The 23,680-nt window shown below is 37.3% G+C and overlaps 2 protein-coding genes across 2 annotated transcripts in view; one reads left to right on the forward strand and one right to left on the reverse strand.

Moving 5' to 3' along the window:
• Positions 1 to 646: 646 nt before the first annotated feature.
• Positions 647 to 3,335, reverse strand: LOC146571737 (uncharacterized). The gene is made up of 2 exons (XM_085278534.1): positions 3,148 to 3,335; positions 647 to 1,755 (listed from the first exon to the last, which is right to left on the reverse strand). Exons 1-2 carry the CDS (start codon positions 3,197 to 3,199, stop codon positions 647 to 649), a joined length of 1,161 nt encoding a protein of 386 aa, XP_085134660.1. The 5' UTR covers positions 3,200 to 3,335.
• Positions 3,336 to 5,626: 2,291 nt separating this feature from the next.
• LOC146571738 (uncharacterized) overlaps positions 5,627 to 23,680 on the forward strand; it is a 43,113-nt gene continuing 25,059 nt past the window's right edge. The window contains exons 1-4 of the mRNA XM_085278411.1: positions 5,627 to 5,916; positions 6,024 to 6,053; positions 6,199 to 6,515; positions 6,724 to 7,072. Of these exons, the coding sequence (XP_085134537.1) occupies positions 5,627 to 5,916; positions 6,024 to 6,053; positions 6,199 to 6,515; positions 6,724 to 7,072 (986 nt within the window). The remainder of the gene's footprint in view (positions 5,917 to 6,023; positions 6,054 to 6,198; positions 6,516 to 6,723; positions 7,073 to 23,680) is intronic.

Raw genomic sequence — 23,680 nt, forward strand, 5'->3', positions numbered from 1 at the left:
AACTCCCTCTGTGGGGGGTCAGGACCCTCCTCACCCTGGGTGAGGAGGGTTGGTGCTGTGGCCAGTCAGGTATGAAGTGCTGAGAGTGGATCTTTGGTCCTCTGTGCAGCTCTGTCCACTCTCAGCTGCCCTGCAAAGTAATAACACAAGAAAGACGTCATTTTAACACAAAACAGCATTTTCATTGTTGGTAGCTGCAGTATGTTGTTAAAAAGCAATTTTAAACCCAACGTATACACATGAAAAATATAAATAAAGCTAAACCTACAGTGCTGCTGACATAGGATGATGATTTATACCAACTATTGGAAGAATTTTGTCTTCAATACAGTTTGTTGTCAATGTGAGGTGATAACTTACATAGTTGGAACACAGCACCACTCTCCCGTTTTTCACTTGGTCATCCATCCTTCTCATCGGGTTGGTTGGGGTAAGGCTGTCTTCTGGGTGGGGTGTTTGCTCCATCTTGGACGTAACTGGAAGTAATAACAACTAAAAAACTACCTTTAATTCACAATGTAATATTAATATTAATGTCACATATCAAGAAAAAAAGAAATACATTTCACATGTGCGAGTCACATGTTCTTATATCTGTAAAAACAAAAACACAAAGGCAAAGTTTAAAAACACGTTCTAACATAAACTAATCAGAGTCACTGTCATCCATGGAAAGGTTAAAAGGCCTCTCCCAGAAACGTCTGACTCCAAAACTACCTGAGGATGTTGAAGGGGCATCAAACTGGTCACTCACCTTGCACCTCTTTGCACTTACCTCTTCGGTGCAGATGTCTTCTCTGCTTCTCTTTTCTGAGGAAGGAGCAGCAGAGAGATCAGCTGAGGAAGAAGCAGCAGAGGGAGCAGCTGAGGGAGGAGCAGCTGAGGAAGAAGCAGCAGAGAGAGCAGCTGAGGAAGAAGCAGCAGAGGGAGCAGCTGAGGAAGAAGCAGCAGAGGGAGCAGCTGAAGAAGGAGCAGCAGAGGGAGCAGCTGAGGAAGGAGCAGCAGAGGGAGCAGCAGAGAGAGCAACTGAGGAAGGAGCAGCAGAGGGAGCAGCTGAGGAAGGAGCAGCAGAGGGAGCAGCTGAGGGAGGAGCAGCAGAGGGAGCAGCAGAGGGAGCAGCAGAGGGAGCAGCTGAGGGAGGAGCAGCTGGCGGATCACCAACTGGGGCAACAACTCGAGGGAAGAGTGGGGCATTGGCCTGGCCGAAAGGCGGCATGGCGATGGGGGCAGCACCTGGAGCAATAGGACGTTGCCAATCGTGCCAAAACGGCTCTGGAGGGTGCTCCCGGATGAGAGGGGAATCATCTCTCTCATCCATGGTGTCATACCCAGAGTCATCGCTAAGCCAATCCCCCCACTCTTCTGAGTCGTTCCAGTCAGATGAATTGTCAGTCTGTTCACTCACCTCTTCATCGTCTACAGGTAGGTAGGGGGGGTACTCACCATACTCACCTTGCTGTTCACCGACATCAGCATCTGGTGCTTCATCAGAAGAGGGTGAGGGTGAGAGAGGGATAAAATACCTACCATACTCACCTTGCTGTTCACCGTCATCAGCATCTGGTGCTTCATCAGAAGAGGGTGAGGGTGAGAGAGGGATAAAATACTCACCATACTCACCTTCGCTGATACGCTGGGTATCAGTGTCCTGAGCTTCACCAGAAGAGGTGGTGCTCTGGAGACTGTCATCCAGGATCCTGATGACTTCAGGAAGGCCTTCTTCTGCAGGGCGTTCAACCACATAGTCAAGACGCCCTGTGAGGAAACAATTTTTAAAATAACATTAGGAATGTAATAGACACCCAGTGTTAAAGCAACAGACCTACATCTGTTAGTTTGAGCAGAGGATGAGAGAAAAGCATTTTATGTCAGACTGAATGACACTTCTACTTGTTCAATCTTTAAGTGAAGTTTTTTAATAGAAGACCACCAAACCTCCACCAAGGCAGCTCACTCTGTGTACTTTTAAGGTGACACTATATTGACACTATATATGACACTGTATTTTGTGTACATTCAATTTGTTTTATTTGTTCCTTGTAAGCCTTTATGCAAACACTATGTTGGAATAGGTAATGGATAATAGGTATTGATTTGTAAATAGCCGGACATGAGTAACTTATTATATAAATATACTACAGTACATTTATAACTAACCATGCAGCTCATTCTCCTGTTTTATTTACAATTCACGATGTCACACATTTTGAAAAAAGCTCATAGGTTAAATATGTGGATGCAAACCATAATGTAACATTTAGACCACATGTACCAATTGCATGTCCTAAATATATATATATATATATATATTTATTTATTTATTTATTTTTTATTTTTTTTAAATAAAAACACAACCTTCTTGGCAAGAGTTGGCAAGAATTGCACACACAAAGCTCTGCAGGTATGTCTGAAAATGATGGTCAAGTGAAAAACAAACAAACAAACAAGCAAACAAACAAACAGAAACTCTTAACTCAGAATCCACATTTTTAGAAATTGCACAAGGACTGTATCTGCCATAAGGGACAGATACATCTAATCTGTGGTAAACATGCTATCCCTGTGTAAATATCCCTGTGTACAATATCTCTCTCTGCTATCTAATAAGGTTAAAAGCATTACCGTAACAGAAGATAGGTCTTAATGCCATTATTACTACTGTTTTCATATTCTTTTGATATTATTTTATTTGTATTTTTTTATCTTTGTGTTTTGCAGCAGAGAAAAAATATAGTTTATGTCAATAAAGCCTTTGATCCGGAGAAGAAAAGGATGTCAGGAGGGGACCTGGATCTGTGTGTTTACGCCTGCGTGTTCTGAGGCCATGACATCTTGAAGATGCCGTTACCACAGAAACTGATTTTTGGGCATTTTACAAATTTTAGTCCATTAATCTATTTTTAACCATTTCATTTTAAAGAAAAGTGTCAAATTTGAAGCCTTCAAGTCAAAGTAACACCTTTTTTTCATATTCATACACCAGTCGTTAATAATTTCTACACCTCTCCTGGAAAATTTAAAACATACAAACAATTTACGGGAAACAATCTTGAATACACATATTTGATCACGTTAAAACTTGATATTCACACTGGAACTTGTTAAATTATTACAGTAATTTACATTTAAAGAAATTTTCACACTTACCTGCAGCGAAGTCCAGGTGACAGTCGGGGAGTCCGGGTCCACGGCGAGCCATCTTCAAACTTGAAAAACAAAAACAAGTACAAACGATCCACAGATGAAGTACTTGTTATGCGTTCAAGTTATATCCGCTTTTAGTAAAATGGTTTGCAAAACTTAGCTTTCCACAGGCTGAGGTTGGAGCAGGTCGAAACAAGTCCACGAGCAAGTGTAAACGACGTTTGGGAACCTTGTGCAGCATTTATATACCCTCGGCGGCCATGGTTACGGTTGTCAACGTGTACACGTGCACGGGATAGAAGTATAGGAATGGAGCTCACCACAGTGTAATTACAGTTAATTTATGGTCATTTACTGTCAGGGGTGGAAGTAATGAATTACAAATACTCACGTTACTGTAATTAAGTAGATTTTTTTGGGTACTTGTACTTTTATGAGTAATTTTTCAAGTGTGTAATTTTACTCATACTTGAGTACAACTTACACCATGTAATCTACTGAGTACTACTGAGTACGCCCACAATTTGAATTAATATTCAAACCTTTCGTCTGCATTTTTGCAGCCAATAAGGCCGTGCAATCCCGACCGGCCAATTTAAGACATAAGCAAAGATAAACTCTGCTGCAGCAGCAGGCACAGGTGTTTGGAGGTGCTACATGGTGGAGTACAAACTACTTTATAGACGGAAGATTTGGAGACAAAGAAGCCAAAATGGAGACAGAGGACAACACTGTCAACCATGAAAACGACGTAGAAAAGACGGAGGACGCGTGCCCGTGGCCATACCTGGAGGAATTTTTCATGTGCAGAGGGAGAAAAGGAGACAGCGTCCAGATGCAGTGCAAACTTTGTTTGACCTCTACAGTCATTTCAGCTTACAAGACTTCAGCGTCTAATCTTAAAAAAACACATTGAGGTAAGAGGTTTTACAACTATACGTGTACAATATTGCCTTCTTATTTTTCATGTGTGTTAAGGTTATTAGTTTGGCTAAGATATTGTCACCGCCATTGGTTAGCCTGATATTAAAATAAGACGGAGCTAGCTAATGTGCGTGTGTGCATAATTGAGCTAAATTCGTAGGAATGTTTTAGCTTATTATTTGGATAACCACCGTCATTACAATAAATTAAATTTGTAGTCATTTAAAACTCACAGGCCTACAATCAGCTGGCCTATATAAAAAACAAAAACAAAACTTGAACACAGTGCTGAGCTGCATCTCAAATTAATCTTCCAGCTCTCAGCTGACATGTACCAGAGCCCCATTGATGGATCAGTTGATCAGGATCATTGGCCTGATATAGGTCTATCATAGTGACGTGGCTCTTAATCAGTAGGGTTATATGTTTCCCAATATGATTTTTTTTTTTAAAGAACATAATGTGGATTGTTTTTATTTGTTAGCTGTATGGGCAGCATTTTTGTGTATGTGATCCCTTTTCTTAAATTACATTTGCTATATACACATATTTTGCTCTCTTAGTATTTTTAGAACCCGACTAATATTGAAAACTTTAGGGTGATACTGATAAAAAGGAGTTAAAAATTTAGATACTGATACATTGGTCGATACTCTTTTTACAGATAGTATACAGATTACAGAACTTAGAATGTATACAGAAATTCATGTTTTTTGCAATGATCGTTCAAAATTGGTTTACATTTGTAAATAAATACAGCAATATATCTGCAAGATTTGACCAAATTCACCACTCTTTTATACTATGCTAAACAATCAAAGATTAGCTCATGTCTAGTTGAATGATGTTTTAAAAATGTGTTTTCCTGTAGTGTTAATCACAGTGATGTTATGAAGTAATGTATGAACCTGACGTATGATAATATTTATCTCTACAGAGGAAACATCCATCGAAGATTGAGCAGTACAATATCACTGTGGCATCAACATCTCGTCAGCGAAAGACCACAGCCACACCAAACAAGCTCTCAGCAAATACACAAGCCAAGTTACCAGACCTGATGTTGAGAGCTGCAAACAAACATGTTCCACAAGCAACTGTTGACATGCTTGTCATCAATTTCACATGTGAGGGTCTACAGCCATTTGCAGTGCTAGAACAGCCATCTTTCAAAGAATTGGTTACCACATTACAACCTCAAGCCAAAGTCATCTCCAGACCCACTGTCCGTGCCAGAATCTGTGAAGCTGCTGATCACATGAAGATAACTTTGGTTGCAGCATTGGATAAAGTCAAATTGGTTGCTACCACTACTGATTGTTGGTCAGCTCATCAGAAAAATTACCTTGGAGTCACATGCCATTGGAGGAAGAGTCCCTGGAAAGAAGATCTGCAGCACCAGCATGCAAAAGATTGAGAGGGTCTCACACATTTGACATGCTTGCTGGTGCGCTTGATGATATCCATTGCCAATACAAGATTAGAGGCAAAGTTGTAAGAACCACAACTGATAGTGGATCCAACTTTGTCAAGGCCTTCCACATGTTTGGGGCACAAAATGATGCAGATGAAGCTGAAGATGAAGCAGACCCAGAAAACTATTGACCTGACTGACCATATTGACTACCATGAGGCAAGTGCAATTCTTGATGAAGACTCTGGTTTGGAGTATCAACTCCCGCCTCATCAGCGATGTGCATGTCACCTGCTAAACCTTGTGGCAACATCTGATGCTGCCCTAGCAGAGAGCATGAATGAAACCTACAAGAGGCTCTCCCGTGCAAGCTTTGCAAAATGCCAGGCCATTTGGAACAAAACTCATTTGGCTAATGAAGTGGTAGAGGACAAGTGTGAACTACAGATCATTCGTCCCAATGCAACACAATGGAATTCAACCTACCTTGCCATTGAAAGGATAATACGCATCATTGATGAGAAGGGGAAAATGACATCAGGAGCATTTGTGAGGAGTTCAAGGTGAAAATGTGAGTAAAATTGGACACCTACCAATATGGTTGCAAATTTTGTGAATTTTCCTTAATGGATGGTTAAAAACGTGAGCAGACTCTTAATATTAAATCAGAAGATCCCTATTATAGTCATGGTGGGTTTTGTTGTTGTGTCTTACAGGTTGAGTCCTGCAGAAGTTGCATTCCTTAGGGAGTACTGTACCACCATGAAGCCACTGGTGAAAGCTTCAAACATTCTTCAGTCTGAGTCCACTTCCTTTATGGGATGGCTCCTGCCAGTAATCCAACAACTACTGTCCAAACTTAGCAGGCTGGAGACATCAAGCAAGACATGCGTGCCACTCATCAGAGCCCTGCAAAATGGCCTTCAAAAGCGTTTTGGAGCGATGATGGAGGATCCAGAGTTGGCTGCAGCTGCAGTCCTCTTACCCAAGTTCAAGACTTCCTGGACTGACAGAGCAGATGTAACAGAGGCTGGTAAGGATTCATGTGATCCCATTTTTGTGTATTTTTACATTTGAACAGATGCTTAAGTGAGTATTTCACCTAATACATTGTAAGTTATTGATGGTCTGTCCTGAATACTAAACAATCCTTTTTGAGAATTTGCCGTTTTTAAATTTGTGTTCAGGAATAATCACTGAAATGTAAATAACAAAATTGTGTTATCTACTTGCAATTACAGCCTTGACATACATCAAACAACATCTTGAAACGACAGAGCATGAGAGTGAGGATCAGCAAAGAGAGTCATCTGATGAAGATGAATTCTTCTCCAGACCAATCTCCAGAAGGCTGCAAAGTGCAGTTGAGCTTGATGGTTACCTTGCTTGTGCCACAGACACCATGGAGCTGCTGCACTCCTTCTCAGGTATCAAAAACCTCTCTCTTAAACTGAACACAGCTCTGCCTGCTTCTGCTGCGTGTGAACGACTTTTTAGCTGTGCTGGTCTACTCTTCACAGCCAAACCAAGTTGGATTGCCTCTGTTAATTTAGAAAACCAGCTCTTGCTGAAACTGAACAAAAGGTTCAAGTGTGACAGAAATGCTAAGAGTTTAAGACACTCACCTGCCTGTTGTTCAGGTGTATGGGAAAAGTTTAAACGGTTCTACGCATGTTCAGAAACATATTTGTCATTGTTTTAACAAACAAAATTCCTTCTTTTATATCTACATTTATTTACAAAACAAGTTACCTTTCTATACCTTGTTCATCTGAGAAATGTGCTTTGAACATAAATATTTATACTGGTGAATCGAGTTGAATGCCTGCTATTGACGACAGAATAAAACATCAGTCTGTTAAAAAGTAATTAATACTCTGAGTAGTTTTTGAGAAGAGTACTTTGTACTTTTACTCAAGTATTTTTTAACACCAGTACCTTTTACTTGTAATTGAGTACAATTTAAGCAGTGTAACAGTACTTGTACTTGAGTACAAATTTTGAGTACAGCAGGTGGATGAAGGAAAGAGGAGGAAGGAGGAGGAGAGACCCGTGGTGGCCGCTGGACCGGCCGCGCTTCGTATTGAAAAGGAACCCGATTTGTCCCGGACTTCAGCTTGAATGGAAAAAACAAATACACAAAGCTGGAGTTCTTCTGTGTCTTTACGTGGCCAGCTGCCTCTTCTTCTCCCATTCTCTCTCCCTCTCTCTCCTGTTGCTACTTAAATCATGAAACTGATCAATGATCAGCTGATCGCTTTTCTCTTGGAGATACTATATAGCTCATGCTTACGGAGCCCCTCTGATGACATCCTCCAAAAAATAAATAGATTGTGGCGACAAAATACTACTTCCTGCCCTCGAAATAGTATAAGTGCCCACGAAATACTTATTTGTGGCCACAAAATACTATTTCGAGGGCACGAAATAACGTGCGCACGAAATGCTAATTTGTGGGCACGAATTGGGTATAACGTGGCAACGAATTACGCATTTGTGGCAACAAATAGATGACGTGCGCACATCATATTGATACATTGGACAGCTGTGTAGAGACATAAGCATAAGAGTAGGCTAAACCTGTACAACATGGCCAGAGACAGTATGATTGAGTTTTATTTTTGTCATGGTCTGCGTGGCAGACCTTGGGTGTGTGGGGAAGGAGGACCCAAAATGCGTTTATTTACAGTGGAGTAAACAATACACAATAATAGGTCTAGGTCCCTCAGACCCAGATCCCTGACAATTTTAGGCTGGGAATGAGCTACACATGCATTTTGAAAGCCTGGCACTGAAAGGAACCATTATTATGGAGAGACATTTAAACAGGATATTAAGAGCCCAGTTGCATTGCAGACGTAAGTACGACTCGGACGTTGGGATAGATTCTATTGTCAACCAACTGCAAGGGCCTGGGAAGGATCACGGTTATTGGTCAAGTGTTTCGTGCTCACAAATAAGCATTTCGTGCGCACGTTATACCCATTTCGTGGCCACGAAGTAGTATTTTGTGGCCACAATTTATTTATTTTTTGGACCATGTCATCAGAGGGGCTCCGTACATGCTAATATCACATCTTCACTTTTTTTTTTAGAGGTAACAATAACTTTGCATTCTCGCTACTCACCATGCTCTAAAACAGGTATATGTTAGTAATGACAACATTTAACAAATGTTTTTAAAATTCTAGCCGTGCTAATTAGCCTTAGGATTGGTTGAGGTCTGTGAAAGCCTTTGGAACAAAATCAGTCTTGTAAAGCTCACTATTTTCCAGCTGAGCCTATAGCACACTTGTTAAAGTCAGTCCGGATTGTACAGCTTCTAATCAGAAACAATTAAAGTTTGTTTCTTTTTTTCTGCTCATCAATCTTTTTCTGTAACCAGGATACCTGGAAAGTCTTAAATAACTCATGTTAAAATGTTGCAGTGCTGTAGAGTGGGGTCATGTTAACAATCCATTCAAACTTGTGGTCTTCAAGGTCAACTTTAAGATTTATTGGTTGAAAATTGACAAAAAGCTTTAGAACTTAGAAACTATCATTCCTACAACTGTGCTGTGTATATGTCACAACATATAGCAGGAACCTATAAAGGTAACTGACCTTTGACCTCTCCTCTAAGAAGGTACATGTAATGTCCACAGTGATTAGACATACTTAATAAAACAGTGTGGGGCACAGAGTATTGTTGTGCATCAGTGTGGAACATGTCAGTAACACTGAGGGTTACACACACTTTGCCAGGTACACCTGTTCACCTGCTCGTTAAACACAAATGTCTAGTGAACCAATCAGACGTCAGCAAATTAAAGTATTTTAGCATACAGACATGTTCATGATGACCTGCTGAAGGTCAAAGCAAGTATCAGAATGGGGAAAGAGATTGCGTGGTTGTTGGTGCCAGATGGGCTGGTCTGAGTATTTCAGAAACTGCTCATCCAATGAGCTCACAAAATTACCTCCACAGTTTACAGACTGTAGTGGCAATCCAACCAGCAAAGGCCACCTGAGGGAATTTGAAGTATTTCCAACTCATCCTGGTGATGAGGTCAAACACAACCAGTACTTTTAACATTTTATCGCCGTGGTATCCCAGTATTCGCTGCCTGTCTGTTGTCAGACGCATTTGTGTGACCATAAATACCACTTAAGTGGGAAAAGGAACTTCTGGACATCTCTGCTTGGACTGCTGACTCAAGTGTCAAAAAATGATTTGATAGAGGAACTTGTATTGGAAAAAAGAGGAGCAGGGTATTGATCCCTGTTGATTTACCCGTCAGTCTACAGTCATACCTTTACCTATGACTAAAATCTGACACAAATGAGCATCTTCTGAAGGATGTCTGACCTCTGCCTTAGAAAACACAATGAAGAGCTGAGTTATTTGGAAAGCTACTCGTTTACACCGAAAGGCACCAGAGTGGCGGCTCACTGTTCTCCAGGAAGAGCAGGAGTAGGTGGCTGGGGAGGGGGACGTCTGGGCATCATGACCGGACTCAGATAAGCAGCAGAAAATAGATGGAAGGAAGTCAGGTTTAGTAATATCAGTTTTATATTCTTTAATCTTGTACACCGTATAAATGCCTAACATTTTAATCAGGCTTCCTGTAGAAACAAGATGCTGCTGCGTCTCTGCTCACATGGAGAGGCAGAGGTTGAGGTTGTGTGTGAGAAATATATTACTATGAATTACAAGGCTAACAATTACACCAAACTGCCAGGCTTGACACCATCTGAAAAGTAAAATGAGCATAAAATGAGCAGCTTACCCAAGCCAAGTTAAATAGTATCCCACAAGTAGCTCATTTTACTTTTGCTCCCCCAACTTATTTAATCAACCAGCCACAGTGTGGAGCTGACATTCCAATCAAGCTTAATCAAACAATTAAGCTCTCTCTTTCATAGATATAAATAACTGCTGCTAGCTATGACGTTTAAGGAGTGAATAGTGAACTTCTTTTAATGGTGTGTTTAATTAATTTTATTTAATAACTTGTGACCTTTGAGTCCCTTCCTTGCAAGAATTATGGCCAATGACGGAAATGTATGTATTACATTTAAATCAAATCAAATCACTTTTTATTGTCACATCACATGTGCAGGCACACTGGCACAGCACATGCGAGTGAAATTCTTGTGTGCGAGCCCCACAAGCAACAGAGATGTGCAAACACAACAACACAAACGAGCAAAATACAAGAATGGCCAACCTGAAACTAATAAATATATGCACAATATATAATAGTGTATGCATTTCTGGATGTGTATACTAAATATTTTCCTACGTGTGTGTGTGTGTGTGTGTGTGTGTGTGTGTATACACATTTTTACAAATTAAATAGTAAAAAAATAAAATAAAATAATAATAATAATAATAATAATAAAATATATAAAATATACAGAGTTGAATATGTGCAAAACAAGTGGCATTTATATACAGTGTGGAGTGCATAATGTTGAAGTTCCAGTAGTGAAGCTGAGGTGTCTATGACGTGTTCAGCAGTCTGATGGCCTGATGGAAAAAGCTGTCTCTCAGTCTGCTGGTACGGGACCGGATGCTGCAGAACCTCCTTCCTGATGGAAGCAGTCTGAACAGTTTATGGCTGGGGTGACTGGAGTCCTTGATGATCCTCCCCGCTTTCCTCAGGCACCGCTTCCTGTAGATGTCTTGGAGGGAGGGAAGCTCACCTCCAATTATCCGTTCAGAGCACCGCACTACTCGCTGGAGAGCTTTGCAGTTGTAGGCGGTGCTGTTGCCATACCAGGTGGTGATGCATCCAGTGAGGATGCTCTCAATGGCACAGTGATAGAAGGTCCTGAGGATGCGGGGGCTCATGCCGAATCTTTTCAGTCTCCTGAGAAAGAAGAGGCGCTGCTGGGCCTTCTTCACTGTTTTGTTTGTGTGTACTGACCACGTAAGATCCTCAGCCAGGTGTACTCCAAGGAACCGGAAGCTGCTCACTCTCTCCACAGCAGCGCCGTTGATGGTGATGGGGGTGTGTACTTCTCTGCACCTCCGGAAGTCCACTATCAACTCCTTTGTCTTTGCGACGTTGAGGGTGAGATGGTTGTCTTGACACCAGTGGGTCAGGGCGCTGACCTCCTCCCTGTAAGCCGTCTCATCACCATTGGTGATAAGACCCACCACTGTAGTGTCGTCCGCAAACTTCACAATGATGTTGGAGCTGTTAGTGGCTGTGCAGTCGTAGGTGTAGAGTGAGTACAGGAGAGGGCTCAGTACACACCCCTGTGGAGCACCAGTGTTCAGTGTGATGGGGGATGAGGTGATGCTGCCCAGTCTGACCACCTGGCGTCTGTCAGACAGGAAGCTAAGGATCCAGCTGCAGAGGGAGCTGCTCAGTCCTAGATCCTGCAGTTTCCTGTCCAGCTTCGAGGGAACGATGGTATTGAATGCTGAGCTGTAATCTACAAACAGCATCCTCACATACGTGTCTCTCTTCTCCAGGTGTGACAGGGCAGTGTGTAGTGTCAGGGCTATGGCATCATCAGTGGACCTGTTGTGGCGGTATGCAAACTGTAGAGGGTCCAGTGAGTCGGGTAGTGCAGAGCAGATGAAGTCCCTGACCAGCTTCTCGAAGCATTTGCTTACGATGGGGGTCAGGGCTACAGGTCGCCAGTCGTTCAATGAGGAGATGGTGGAGGATTTGGGTACAGGGACGATGGTGGCCATTTTGAAGCAGGCTGGGACTACAGACAGAGAGAGGGAAAGGTTGAAGATGTGCGTGAACACTCCAGCCAGCTGAGCCGCGCATGACCTGAGGACGCGGCCGGGAATCCCGTCCGGACCAGTAGCTTTGCGTGCGTTCACCTTCCTGAAGCACTTCCGCACATCCTCCTCAGACACAGTGTGCGCACTGACGTCATCCGCGGTGCGCACACTGTCCGGTCTCATGGTGTTCGCTGTGTCGAATCTAGCGTAGAATACGTTTAGATCCTCACACAGAGAGGCCGTGGTCTGCGGTGTGCTGGTTTTCCCTCTAAAGTCTGTGATCGTGTTTAGTCCCTGCCACATACTCCGAGGGTTGTCAAACTGTTGTTCCACCCTGTCCCTGTACTCACGTTTGGCTGCTTTGATCGTCTTCCGGAGTTGGTAATGTGCGTGTTTGTAGTCCGATGTGTTCGCGGAGGCAAAGGCGGTGTTCCGTGCCGCCAGTGCCGCGCGAACATCTCCGTTAATCCAGGGTTTTTGATTTGGGAAGGATTTGACTGTTCTGGATGGGACGACATCTTCCACGCATTTCCTGATAAATCCACAGACTGAGTCTGTGTATTCATCAATGTCTCTGGCGGCCACGTGAAACATTTCCCAGTCCGCGTGATCAAAACAGTCCCGCAGCGCAGACTCCGATTGGTCCGTCCAACAGTGCACCGCCCTCCGGGTTGGAGCTTCCTGTTTCTGTTTAAGATTGGAAAATAATGTTAATGCCACAAACGTGAGTTGTCATATACATCTGTGAGTTAATCTGCACAACCGTGTGCACATGTGCTCTGTGCATGTACACACACAAAGAATTGACCTTCGTTCCTTAAATTTGTAGCATTGCCTCTGTGCTGACTGATGGTGCTCAGTGGCTTTTGCTTCTTGCTTTTAAATCAGATGTCACTCTCAACATAAACACAAGCTACAGCAGCCAAGCAGTCTTAGCTGAGGAAACAAAGATACATTTCCTCATTTAATGTAAAATATTGTGGTGATGTTATGTTATATTAGGCAGGCAGCTGCCCAAATAACACTGTGACAATCAAAAGTATATCTATTTTGAACGCCTCAGCTGGAAAAATTCAAAATGGTTTGTAAAGTTGGCCACAGGTCTGTATGTAAATGGGAGTTAAAACATTGCTTCATATTTGGATATGTATGATGTTAGTGTTTCTAAAATACTAAAAAATGTGTTTATTAACAAAGTAAACTAAAAATAGACATTATTAAATTTTATACTTTTAACTACAGAATTGAACATAATATGAGATAATGTGTTTCCACTGTGGGAATGATGGATCCAATGACAAATAACTTTCAGATTAGTAAAGCTATATTTTTAATCTTTCTAGTTTTCCATTTCTATTTAGATGGTTTATATTTATATTTAAAAGGAACAGGATCATAACAAAATAACACCACTGCAAGTGTAACAAAAATATGTTGAAATCAAATGGTATGTTATTTGAAATCAATATGAAACAATGACACATGCATTTTATCCAATTCTTTTTATTTATTTAATTTTTCCCAATTGTCCAAATTAGTCTGTGATTTGCCTTATTGTCCAACAAATCATATTTATATACAAATATATGTGACTCTCAAATATGATTTAAATGGATCATTCCTCACTTGATGACGAATTATCCATTTAAATATTTGCAGAGTCCTAAACTTGATGCCAGTGAACTTATCAGCGGTTGGTTTTAAGAAAAAAAGCCCAAAAAATCCCCTATGAGCAAGCACTTGGCGACGGTGGGGAGGAAAAACTCCCTTTTAACAGGGAGAAACCTCCGACAGAACCAGGCTCAGGAAGGGGTGGCCATCTGTCGCTGCCGAGTGGGCTTAAAATGTTCACTGTCCATCCTCCTTCTGACAGGAACTTCCTACAGACCAGGTATGAAGGATGCCTGAGTGGATATACAAAACTCACAAGTTCCTGGCTCTCACGGCTCCTCTGCAGAGGGTTAGTCGAAGAAGGAGGGGCATCGCGAGGGGCGTCGGGGGACGGGGGACTGTGCCTCACTGCCCTCCCCTTCTCCAAGAAACCCGTCTTCAACCGAGCCGAGAGAGCCGGGAACTTGTGAGGTGTGCATGTCCTGGTGAGCCTCCACCGTTTTATGGGTGGGTGCAGCCTCGACTGTACAGAGACAGACCAGACCAGCTGCACCACACAGACACTTCAAACCTGATCTGTGGACAATAAACAGACACACACAGACAGACAGACACACATACACACACACACACACACACACACACACACACACACACACAGACAGACACACATATATACACACACACACACACACACACACACACACATATATACACACACACACACACACAGACAGACACACATATACACACACACACACACACACACAGACAGACACACACACACACACACACACACACACACACACACACACACACATACATACATACATACATACATCTTACTATTAAAAAAATAAATAAAGTTAGGGTTCCTAACAATTAGCAATACAAGACATAAATACACACATAAACAATATAAGACATAAAAACAAGGCAAAGATATTTGCAACAAACAGACCTCAGTGCAAGAAAGTTACTTACCAGCAATACAAGACATAAATACACACATAAACATTACAAGACATAAAAACAGGTCAAAGATATTTGCAATAAACAGACCTCAGTGCAAGAAAGTTACTTACCAGCAATACAAGACATAAGTACAAATATAAACATTATAAGACATAAAAACAGGTCAAAGATATTTGCAACAAACAGACCTCAGTGCAAGAAAGTTACTTACCAGCAATACAAGACATAAGTACAAATATAAACATTATAAGACATAAAAACAGGTCAAAGATATTTGCAACAAACAGACCTCAGTGCAAGAAAGTTACTTACCAGCAATACAAGACATAAATACACACATAAACATTAAAAGACATAAAAACAAGTCAAAGATATTTGCAATAAACAGACCTCAGTGCAAGAAAGTTACTTACCAGCAATACAAGACATAAATACACACATAAACATTAGAAGACATAAAAACAAGTCAAAGATATTTGCAACAAACAGACCTCAGTGCAAGAAAGTTACTTACCAGCAATTGAAGACATACATACAAATATAAACATTATAAAACATAAAAGCAAGTCAAAGATATTTGCAACAAACAGACCTCAGTGCAAGAAAGTTACTTACCAGCAATCCAAGACATACATACACACATAAACATTAGAAGACATAAAAACAAGTCAAAGATATTTGCAACAAACAGACCTCAGTGCAAGAAAGTTACTTACCAGCAATCCAAGACATACATACACACATAATCATTACAAGACATAAATACACACATAAACATTAAAAGACATAAAAACAAGTCAAAGATATTTGCAATAAACAGACCTCAGTGCAAGAAAGTTACTTACCAGCAATACAAGACATAAATACACACACAAACATTAGAAGACATAAAAACAAGTCAAAGATATTTGCAACAAACAGACCTCAGTGCAAGAAAGTTACTTACCAGCAATTGAAGACATACATACAAATATAAACATTATAAAACATAAAAGCAAGTCAAAGATATTTGCAACAAACAGACCTCAGTGCAAGAAAGTTACTTACCAGCAATCCAAGACATACATACACACATAAACAATAGAAGACATAAAAACAAGTCAAAGATATTTGCAACAAACAGACCTCAGTGCAAGAAAGTTACTTACCAGCAATCCAAGACATACATACAGACATAATCATTACAAGACATAAATACACACATAAACATTATAAGACATAAAAACAAGTCAAAGATATTTGCAACAAACAGACCTCAGTGCAAGAAAGTTACTTACCAGCAATACAAGACATAAGTACAAATATAAACATTATAAGACATAAAAACAAGTCAAAGATATTTGCAACAAACAGACCTCAGTGCAAGAAAGTTACTTAACAGCAATACAAAACATAAATACACACATAAACATTATAAAACATAAAAGCAGGTCAAAGATATTTGCAACAAACAGACCTAAGTGCAAGAAAGTTACTTAACAGCAATACAAGACATAAATACACACATAAACATTATAAGACATAAAAGCAAGTCAAAGATATTTGCAACAAACAGACCTCAGTGCAAGAAAGTTACTTACCAGCAATATAAGACATAAATACACACATAAACATTATAAGACATAAAAACAAGTCAAAGATATTTGCAACAAACAGACCTAAGTGCAAGAAAGTTACTTACCAGCAATATAAGACATAAATACACACATAAACATTATAAGACATAAAAACAGGTCAAAGATATTTGCAACAAACAGACCTCAGTGCAAGAAAGTTACTTACCAGCAATATAAGACATAAATACACACATAAACATTATAAGACATAAAAACAAGTCAAAGATATTTGCAACAAACAGACCTCAGTGCAAGAAAGTTACTTACCAGCAATACAAGACATAAATACACACATAAAGATTACAAGACATAAAAACAAATCAAAGATATTTGCAACAAACAAAACTCAGTGCAATAAAGTTACTTACCAGCAATACAAGACATAAATACACACATAAAGATTACAAGACATAAAAACAAGTCAAAGATATTTGCAACAAACAGACCTCAGTGCAATAAAGTTACTTACCAGCAATACAAGACATAAATACACATATAAACATGATAAGACATAAAAACAAATCAAAGATATTTGCAACAAAAAAAACTCAGTGCAAGAAATTTACTTACCAGCAATACAAGACATAAATACACATATAAACATTACAAGACATAAAAACAAGTCAAAGATATTTGCAACAAACAAAACTCAGTGCAATAAAGTTACTTACCAGCAATACAAGACATAAATACACATATAAACATGATAAGACATAAAAACAAGTCAAAGATATTTGCAACAAAAAGACCTCAGTGCAATAAAGTTACTTACCAGCAATACAAGACATAAATACACACATAAAGATTACAAGACATAAAAACAAATCAAAGATATTTGCAACAAAAAGAACTCAGTGCAAGAAAGTTACTTACCAGCAATACAAGACATAAATACACACATAAACATTATAAGACATAAAAACAAGTCAAAGATATTTGCAACAAACAGACCTCAGTGCAAGAAAGTTACTTACCAGCAATTGAAGACATACATACACACATAAACATTATAAGACATAAAAACAGGTCAAAGATATTTGCAATAAACAGACCTCAGTGCAAGAAAGTTACTTACCAGCAATACAAGACATAAATACACACATAAACATTATAAAACATAAAAGCAAGTCAAAGATATTTGCAACAAACAGACCTCAGTGCAATAAAGTTACTTACCAGCAATGCAAGACATACATACACACATAATCATTACAAGACATAAATACACATATAAACATTAGAAGACATAAAAACAAATCAAAGATATTTGCAACAAAAAAAACTCAGTGCAAGAAAGTTACTTACCTGCAATACAAGACATAAATACACATATAAACATTACAAGACATAAATACACACATAAACATTACAAGACATAAAAACAAGTCAAAGATATTTGCAACAAACAGACCTCAGTGTAAGAAAGTTACTTACCAGCAATACAAGACATAAATACACACATAAACATTACAAGACATAAGAACAAATCAAAGATATTTGCAACAAAAAAAACTCAGTGCAAGAAAGTTACTTACCTGCAATACCAGACATAAATACACATATAAACATTACAAGACATAAATACACATATAAACATGATAAGACATAAAAACAAGTCAAAGATATTTGCAACAAAAAAAACTCAGTGCAAGAAAGTTACTTACCTTCAATACAAGACATAAATACACATATAAACATTACAAGACATAAATACACATATAAACATGATAAGACATAAAAACAAGTCAAAGATATTTGCAACAAACAGACCTCAGTGCAAGAACGTTACTTACCAGCAATACAAGACATAAATACACACATAAACATTACAAGACATAAAAACAAGTCAAAGATATTTGCAACAAACAGACCTCAGTGCAAGAAAGTTACTTACCAGCAATACAAGACATAAATACACATATAAACATGATAAGACATAAAAACAAGTCAAAGATATTTGCAACAAACAAAACTCAGTGCAAGAAAGTTACTTACCTGCAATACAAGACATAAATACACACATAATCATTACAAGACATAAATACACACATAAACCTTAGAAGACATAAAAACAAATCAAAGATATTTGCAACAAAAAAAACTCAGTGCAAGAAAGTTACTTACCTGCAATACAAGACATAAATACACATATAAACATTACAAGACATAAATACACACATAAACATTACAAGACATAAAAACAAGTCAAAGATATTTGCAACAAACAGACCTCAGTGTAAGAAAGTTACTTACCAGCAATACAAGACATAAATACACATATAAACATGATAAGACATAAAAACAAGTCAAAGATATTTGCAACAAACAAAACTCAGTGCAAGAAAGTTACTTACCAGCAATACAAGACATAAATACACACATAAACATTACAAGACATAAGAACAAATCAAAGATATTTGCAACAAAAAAAACTCAGTGCAAGAAAGTTACTTACCTGCAATACCAGACATAAATACACATATAAACATTACAAGACATAAATACACATATAAACATGATAAGACATAAAAACAAGTCAAAGATATTTGCAACAAAAAAAACTCAGTGCAAGAAAGTTACTTACCTTCAATACAGGACATAAATACACATATAAACATTACAAGACATAAATACACATATAAACATGATAAGACATAAAAACAAGTCAAAGATATTTGCAACAAACAGACCTCAGTGCAAGAACGTTACTTACCAGCAATACAAGACATAAATACACACATAAACATTACAAGACATAAAAACAAGTCAAAGATATTTGCAACAAACAGACCTCAGTGCAAGAAAGTTACTTACCAGCAATACAAGACATAAATACACATATAAACATGATAAGACATAAAAACAAGTCAAAGATATTTGCAACAAACAAAACTCAGTGCAAGAAAGTTACTTACCAGCAATACAAGACATAAATACACACATAAACATTACAAGACATAAAAACAAGTCAAAGATATTTGCAACAAACAGACCTCAGTGCAAGAAAGTTACTTACCAGCAATACAAGACATAAATACACACATAAACATTACAAGACATAAAAACAAGTCAAAGATATTTGCAACAAACAGACCTCAGTGCAAGAAAGTTACTTACCAGCAATACAAGACATAAATACACATATAAACATGATAAGACATAAAAACAAGTCAAAGATATTTGCAACAAACAAAACTCAGTGCAAGAAAGTTACTTACCAGCAATACAAGACATAAATACACACATAAAGATTACAAGACATAAAAACAAGTCAAAGATATTTGCAACAAACAGACCTCAGTGCAATAAAGTTACTTAGCAGCAATACAAGACATAAATACACATATAAACATGATAAGACATAAAAACAAATCAAAGATATTTGCAACAAAAAAAACTCAGTGCAAGAAAGTTACTTACCAGCAATACAAGACATAAATACACATATAAACATTACAAGACATAAAAACAAGTCAAAGATATTTGCAACAAATAGAGCTCAGTGCAAGAAAGTTTCTTACCAGCAATACAAGACATAAATACACATATAAACATTACAAGACATTAGAACAAATCAAAGATATTTGCAACAAAAAAAAACTCAGTGCAAGAAAGTTACTTACCTTCAATACAAGACATAAATACACATATAAACATTACAAGACATAAATACACATATAAACATGATAAGACATAAAAACAAGTCAAAGATATTTGCAACAAACAGACCTCAGTGCAAGAAAGTTACTTACCAGCAATACAAGACATAAATACACACATAAACATTACAAGACATAAAAACAAGTCAAAGATATTTGCAACAAACAGACCTCAGTGCAAGAAAGTTACTTACCAGCAATACAAGACATAAATACACACATAAAGATTACAAGACATAAAAACAAGTCAAAGATATTTGCAACAAACAGACCTCAGTGCAAGAAAGTTACTTACCAGCAATACAAGACATAAATACACACATAAACATTAAAAGACATAAAAACAACTCAAAGATATTCGCAATAAACAGACCTCAGTGCAAGAAAGTTACTTACCAGCAATATAAGACAAAAATACACACATAAACATTACAAGACATAAAAACAGGTCAAAGATATTTGCAATCAACAGACCTCAGTGCAAGAAAGTTACTTACCAGCAATACAAGACATAAATACACATTTAACAGCAATACCAGACATAAATACACACATAAACATTATAAGACATAAAAACAAGTCAAAGATATTTGCAACAAACAGACCTCAGTGCAATAAAGTTACTTACCAGCAATACAAGACATAAATACACATATAAACATGATAAGACATAAAAACAAATCAAAGATATTTGCAAAAAAAAAACTCAGTGCAATAAAGTTACTTACCAGCAATACCAGACATAAATACACATATAAACATTACAAGACATAAATACACATATAAACATGATAAGACATAAAAACAAATCAAAGATATTTGCAACAAAAAAAACTCAGTGCAATAAAGTTACTTACCAGCAATACAAGACATAAATACACACAAAGATTACAAGACATAAAAACAAATCAAAGATATTTGCAAAAAAAAAACTCAGTGCAATAAAGTTACTTACCTGCAATACCAGACATAAATACACATATAAACATTACAAGACATAAATACACATATAAACATGATAAGACATAAAAACAAATCAAAGATATTTGCAACAAAAAAAACTCAGTGCAATAAAGTTACTTACCAGCAATACAAGACATAAATACACACAAAGATTACAAGACATAAAAACAAATCAAAGATATTTGCAACAAACAAAACTCAGCGCAAGAAAGTTACTTACCAGCAATACAAGACATAAATACACATATAAACATGATAAGACATAAAAACAAATCAAAGATATTTGCAACAAACAGACCTCAGTGCAATAAAGTTACTTACCAGCAATACAAGACATAAATACACACATAAATATTACAAGACATAAAAACAAGTCAAAGATATTTGCAACAAACAAAACTCAGTGCAATAAAGTTACTTACCAGCAATACAAGACATAAATACACATATAAACATGATAAGACATAAAAACAAGTCAAAGATATTTGCAACAAACAGACCTCAGTGCAATAAAGTTACTTACCAGCAATACAAGACATAAATACACACATAAAGATTACAAGACATAAAAACAAGTCAAAGATATTTGCAACAAACAGACCTCAGTGCAATAAAGTTACTTACCAGCAATACAAGACATAAATACACATATAAACATGATAAGACATAAAAACAAGTCAAAGATATTTGCAACAAACAGCCCTCAGTGCAAGAAAGTTACTTACCAGCAATACAAGACATAAATACACACATAAAGATTACAAGACATAAAAACAAATCAAAGATATTTGCAACAAACAAAACTCAGTGCAATAAAGTTACTTACCAGCAATACAAGACATAAATACACACATAAAGATTACAAGACATAAAAACAAGTCAAAGATATTTGCAACAAACAGACCTCAGTGCAAGAAAGTTACTTACCAGCAATACAAGACATAAATACACATATAAACATGATAAGACATAAAAACAAATCAAAGATATTTGCAACAAAAAAAACTCAGTGCAAGAAATTTACTTACCAGCAATACAAGACATAAATACACATATAAACATTACAAGACATAAAAACAAGTCAAAGATATTTGCAACAAACAAAACTCAGTGCAATAAAGTTACTTACCAGCAATACAAGACATAAATACACATATAAACATGATAAGACATAAAAACAAGTCAAAGATATTTGCAACAAAAAGACCTCAGTGCAAGAAAGTTACTTACCAGCAATACAAGACATAAATACACACATAAACATTATAAAACATAAAAGCAAGTCAAAGATATTTGCAACAAACAGACCTCAGTGCAATAAAGTTACTTACCAGCAATGCAAGACATACATACACACGTAATCATTACAAGACATAAATACACATATAAACATTAGAAGACATAAAAACAAATCAAAGATATTTGCAACAAAAAAAACTCAGTGCAAGAAAGTTACTTACCTGCAATACAAGACATAAATACACACATAATCATTACAAGACATAAATACACACATAAACCTTAGAAGACATAAAAACAAATCAAAGATATTTGCAACAAAAACAACTCAGTGCAAGAAAGTTACTTACCTGCAATACAAGACATAAATACACATATAAACATTACAAGACATAAATACACATATAAACATGATAAGACATAAAAACAAGTCAAAGATATTTGCAACAAACAGACCTCAGTGCAAGAACGTTACTTACCAGCAATACAAGACATAAATACACACATAAACATTACAAGACATAAAAACAAGTCAAAGATATTTGCAACAAACAGACCTCAGTGCAAGAAAGTTACTTACCAGCAATACAAGACATAAATACACATATAAACATGATAAGACATAAAAACAAGTCAAAGATATTTGCAACAAACAAAACTCAGTGCAAGAAAGTTACTTACCAGCAATACAAGACATAAATACACACATAAACATTACAAGACATAAGAACAAATCAAAGATATTTGCAACAAAAAAAACTCAGTGCAAGAAAGTTACTTACCTGCAATACCAGACATAAATACACATATAAACATTACAAGACATAAATACACATATAAACATGATAAGACATAAAAACAAGTCAAAGATATTTGCAACAAAAAAAACTCAGTGCAAGAAAGTTACTTACCAGCAATACAACACATAAATACACACATAAACATTACAAGACATAAAAACAAGTCAAAGATATTTGCAACAAACAGACCTCAGTGCAAGAAAGTTACTTACCAGATATACAAGACATAAATACACATATAAACATGATAAGACATAAAAACAAGTCAAAGATATTTGCAACAAACAAAACTCAGTGCAAGAACGTTACTTACCAGCAATACAAGACATAAATACACATATAAACATGATAAGACATAAAAACAAGTCAAAGATATTTGCAACAAAAAAAACTCAGTGCAAGAAAGTTACTTACCTTCAATACAAGACATAAATACACATATAAACATTACAAGACATAAATACACATATAAACATGATAAGACATAAAAACAAGTCAAAGATATTTGCAACAAACAGACCTCAGTGCAAGAACGTTACTTACCAGCAATACAAGACATAAATACACACATAAACATTACAAGACATAAAAACAAGTCAAAGATA

This window comes from Mchenga conophoros, linkage group LG6 (assembly GCF_057382185.1).
Source record: "Mchenga conophoros isolate Kocher_MC1m ecotype Shallow Benthic linkage group LG6, M_conophoros_male_GT1.1, whole genome shotgun sequence".
NCBI lineage: Eukaryota > Metazoa > Chordata > Actinopteri > Cichliformes > Cichlidae > Mchenga > Mchenga conophoros.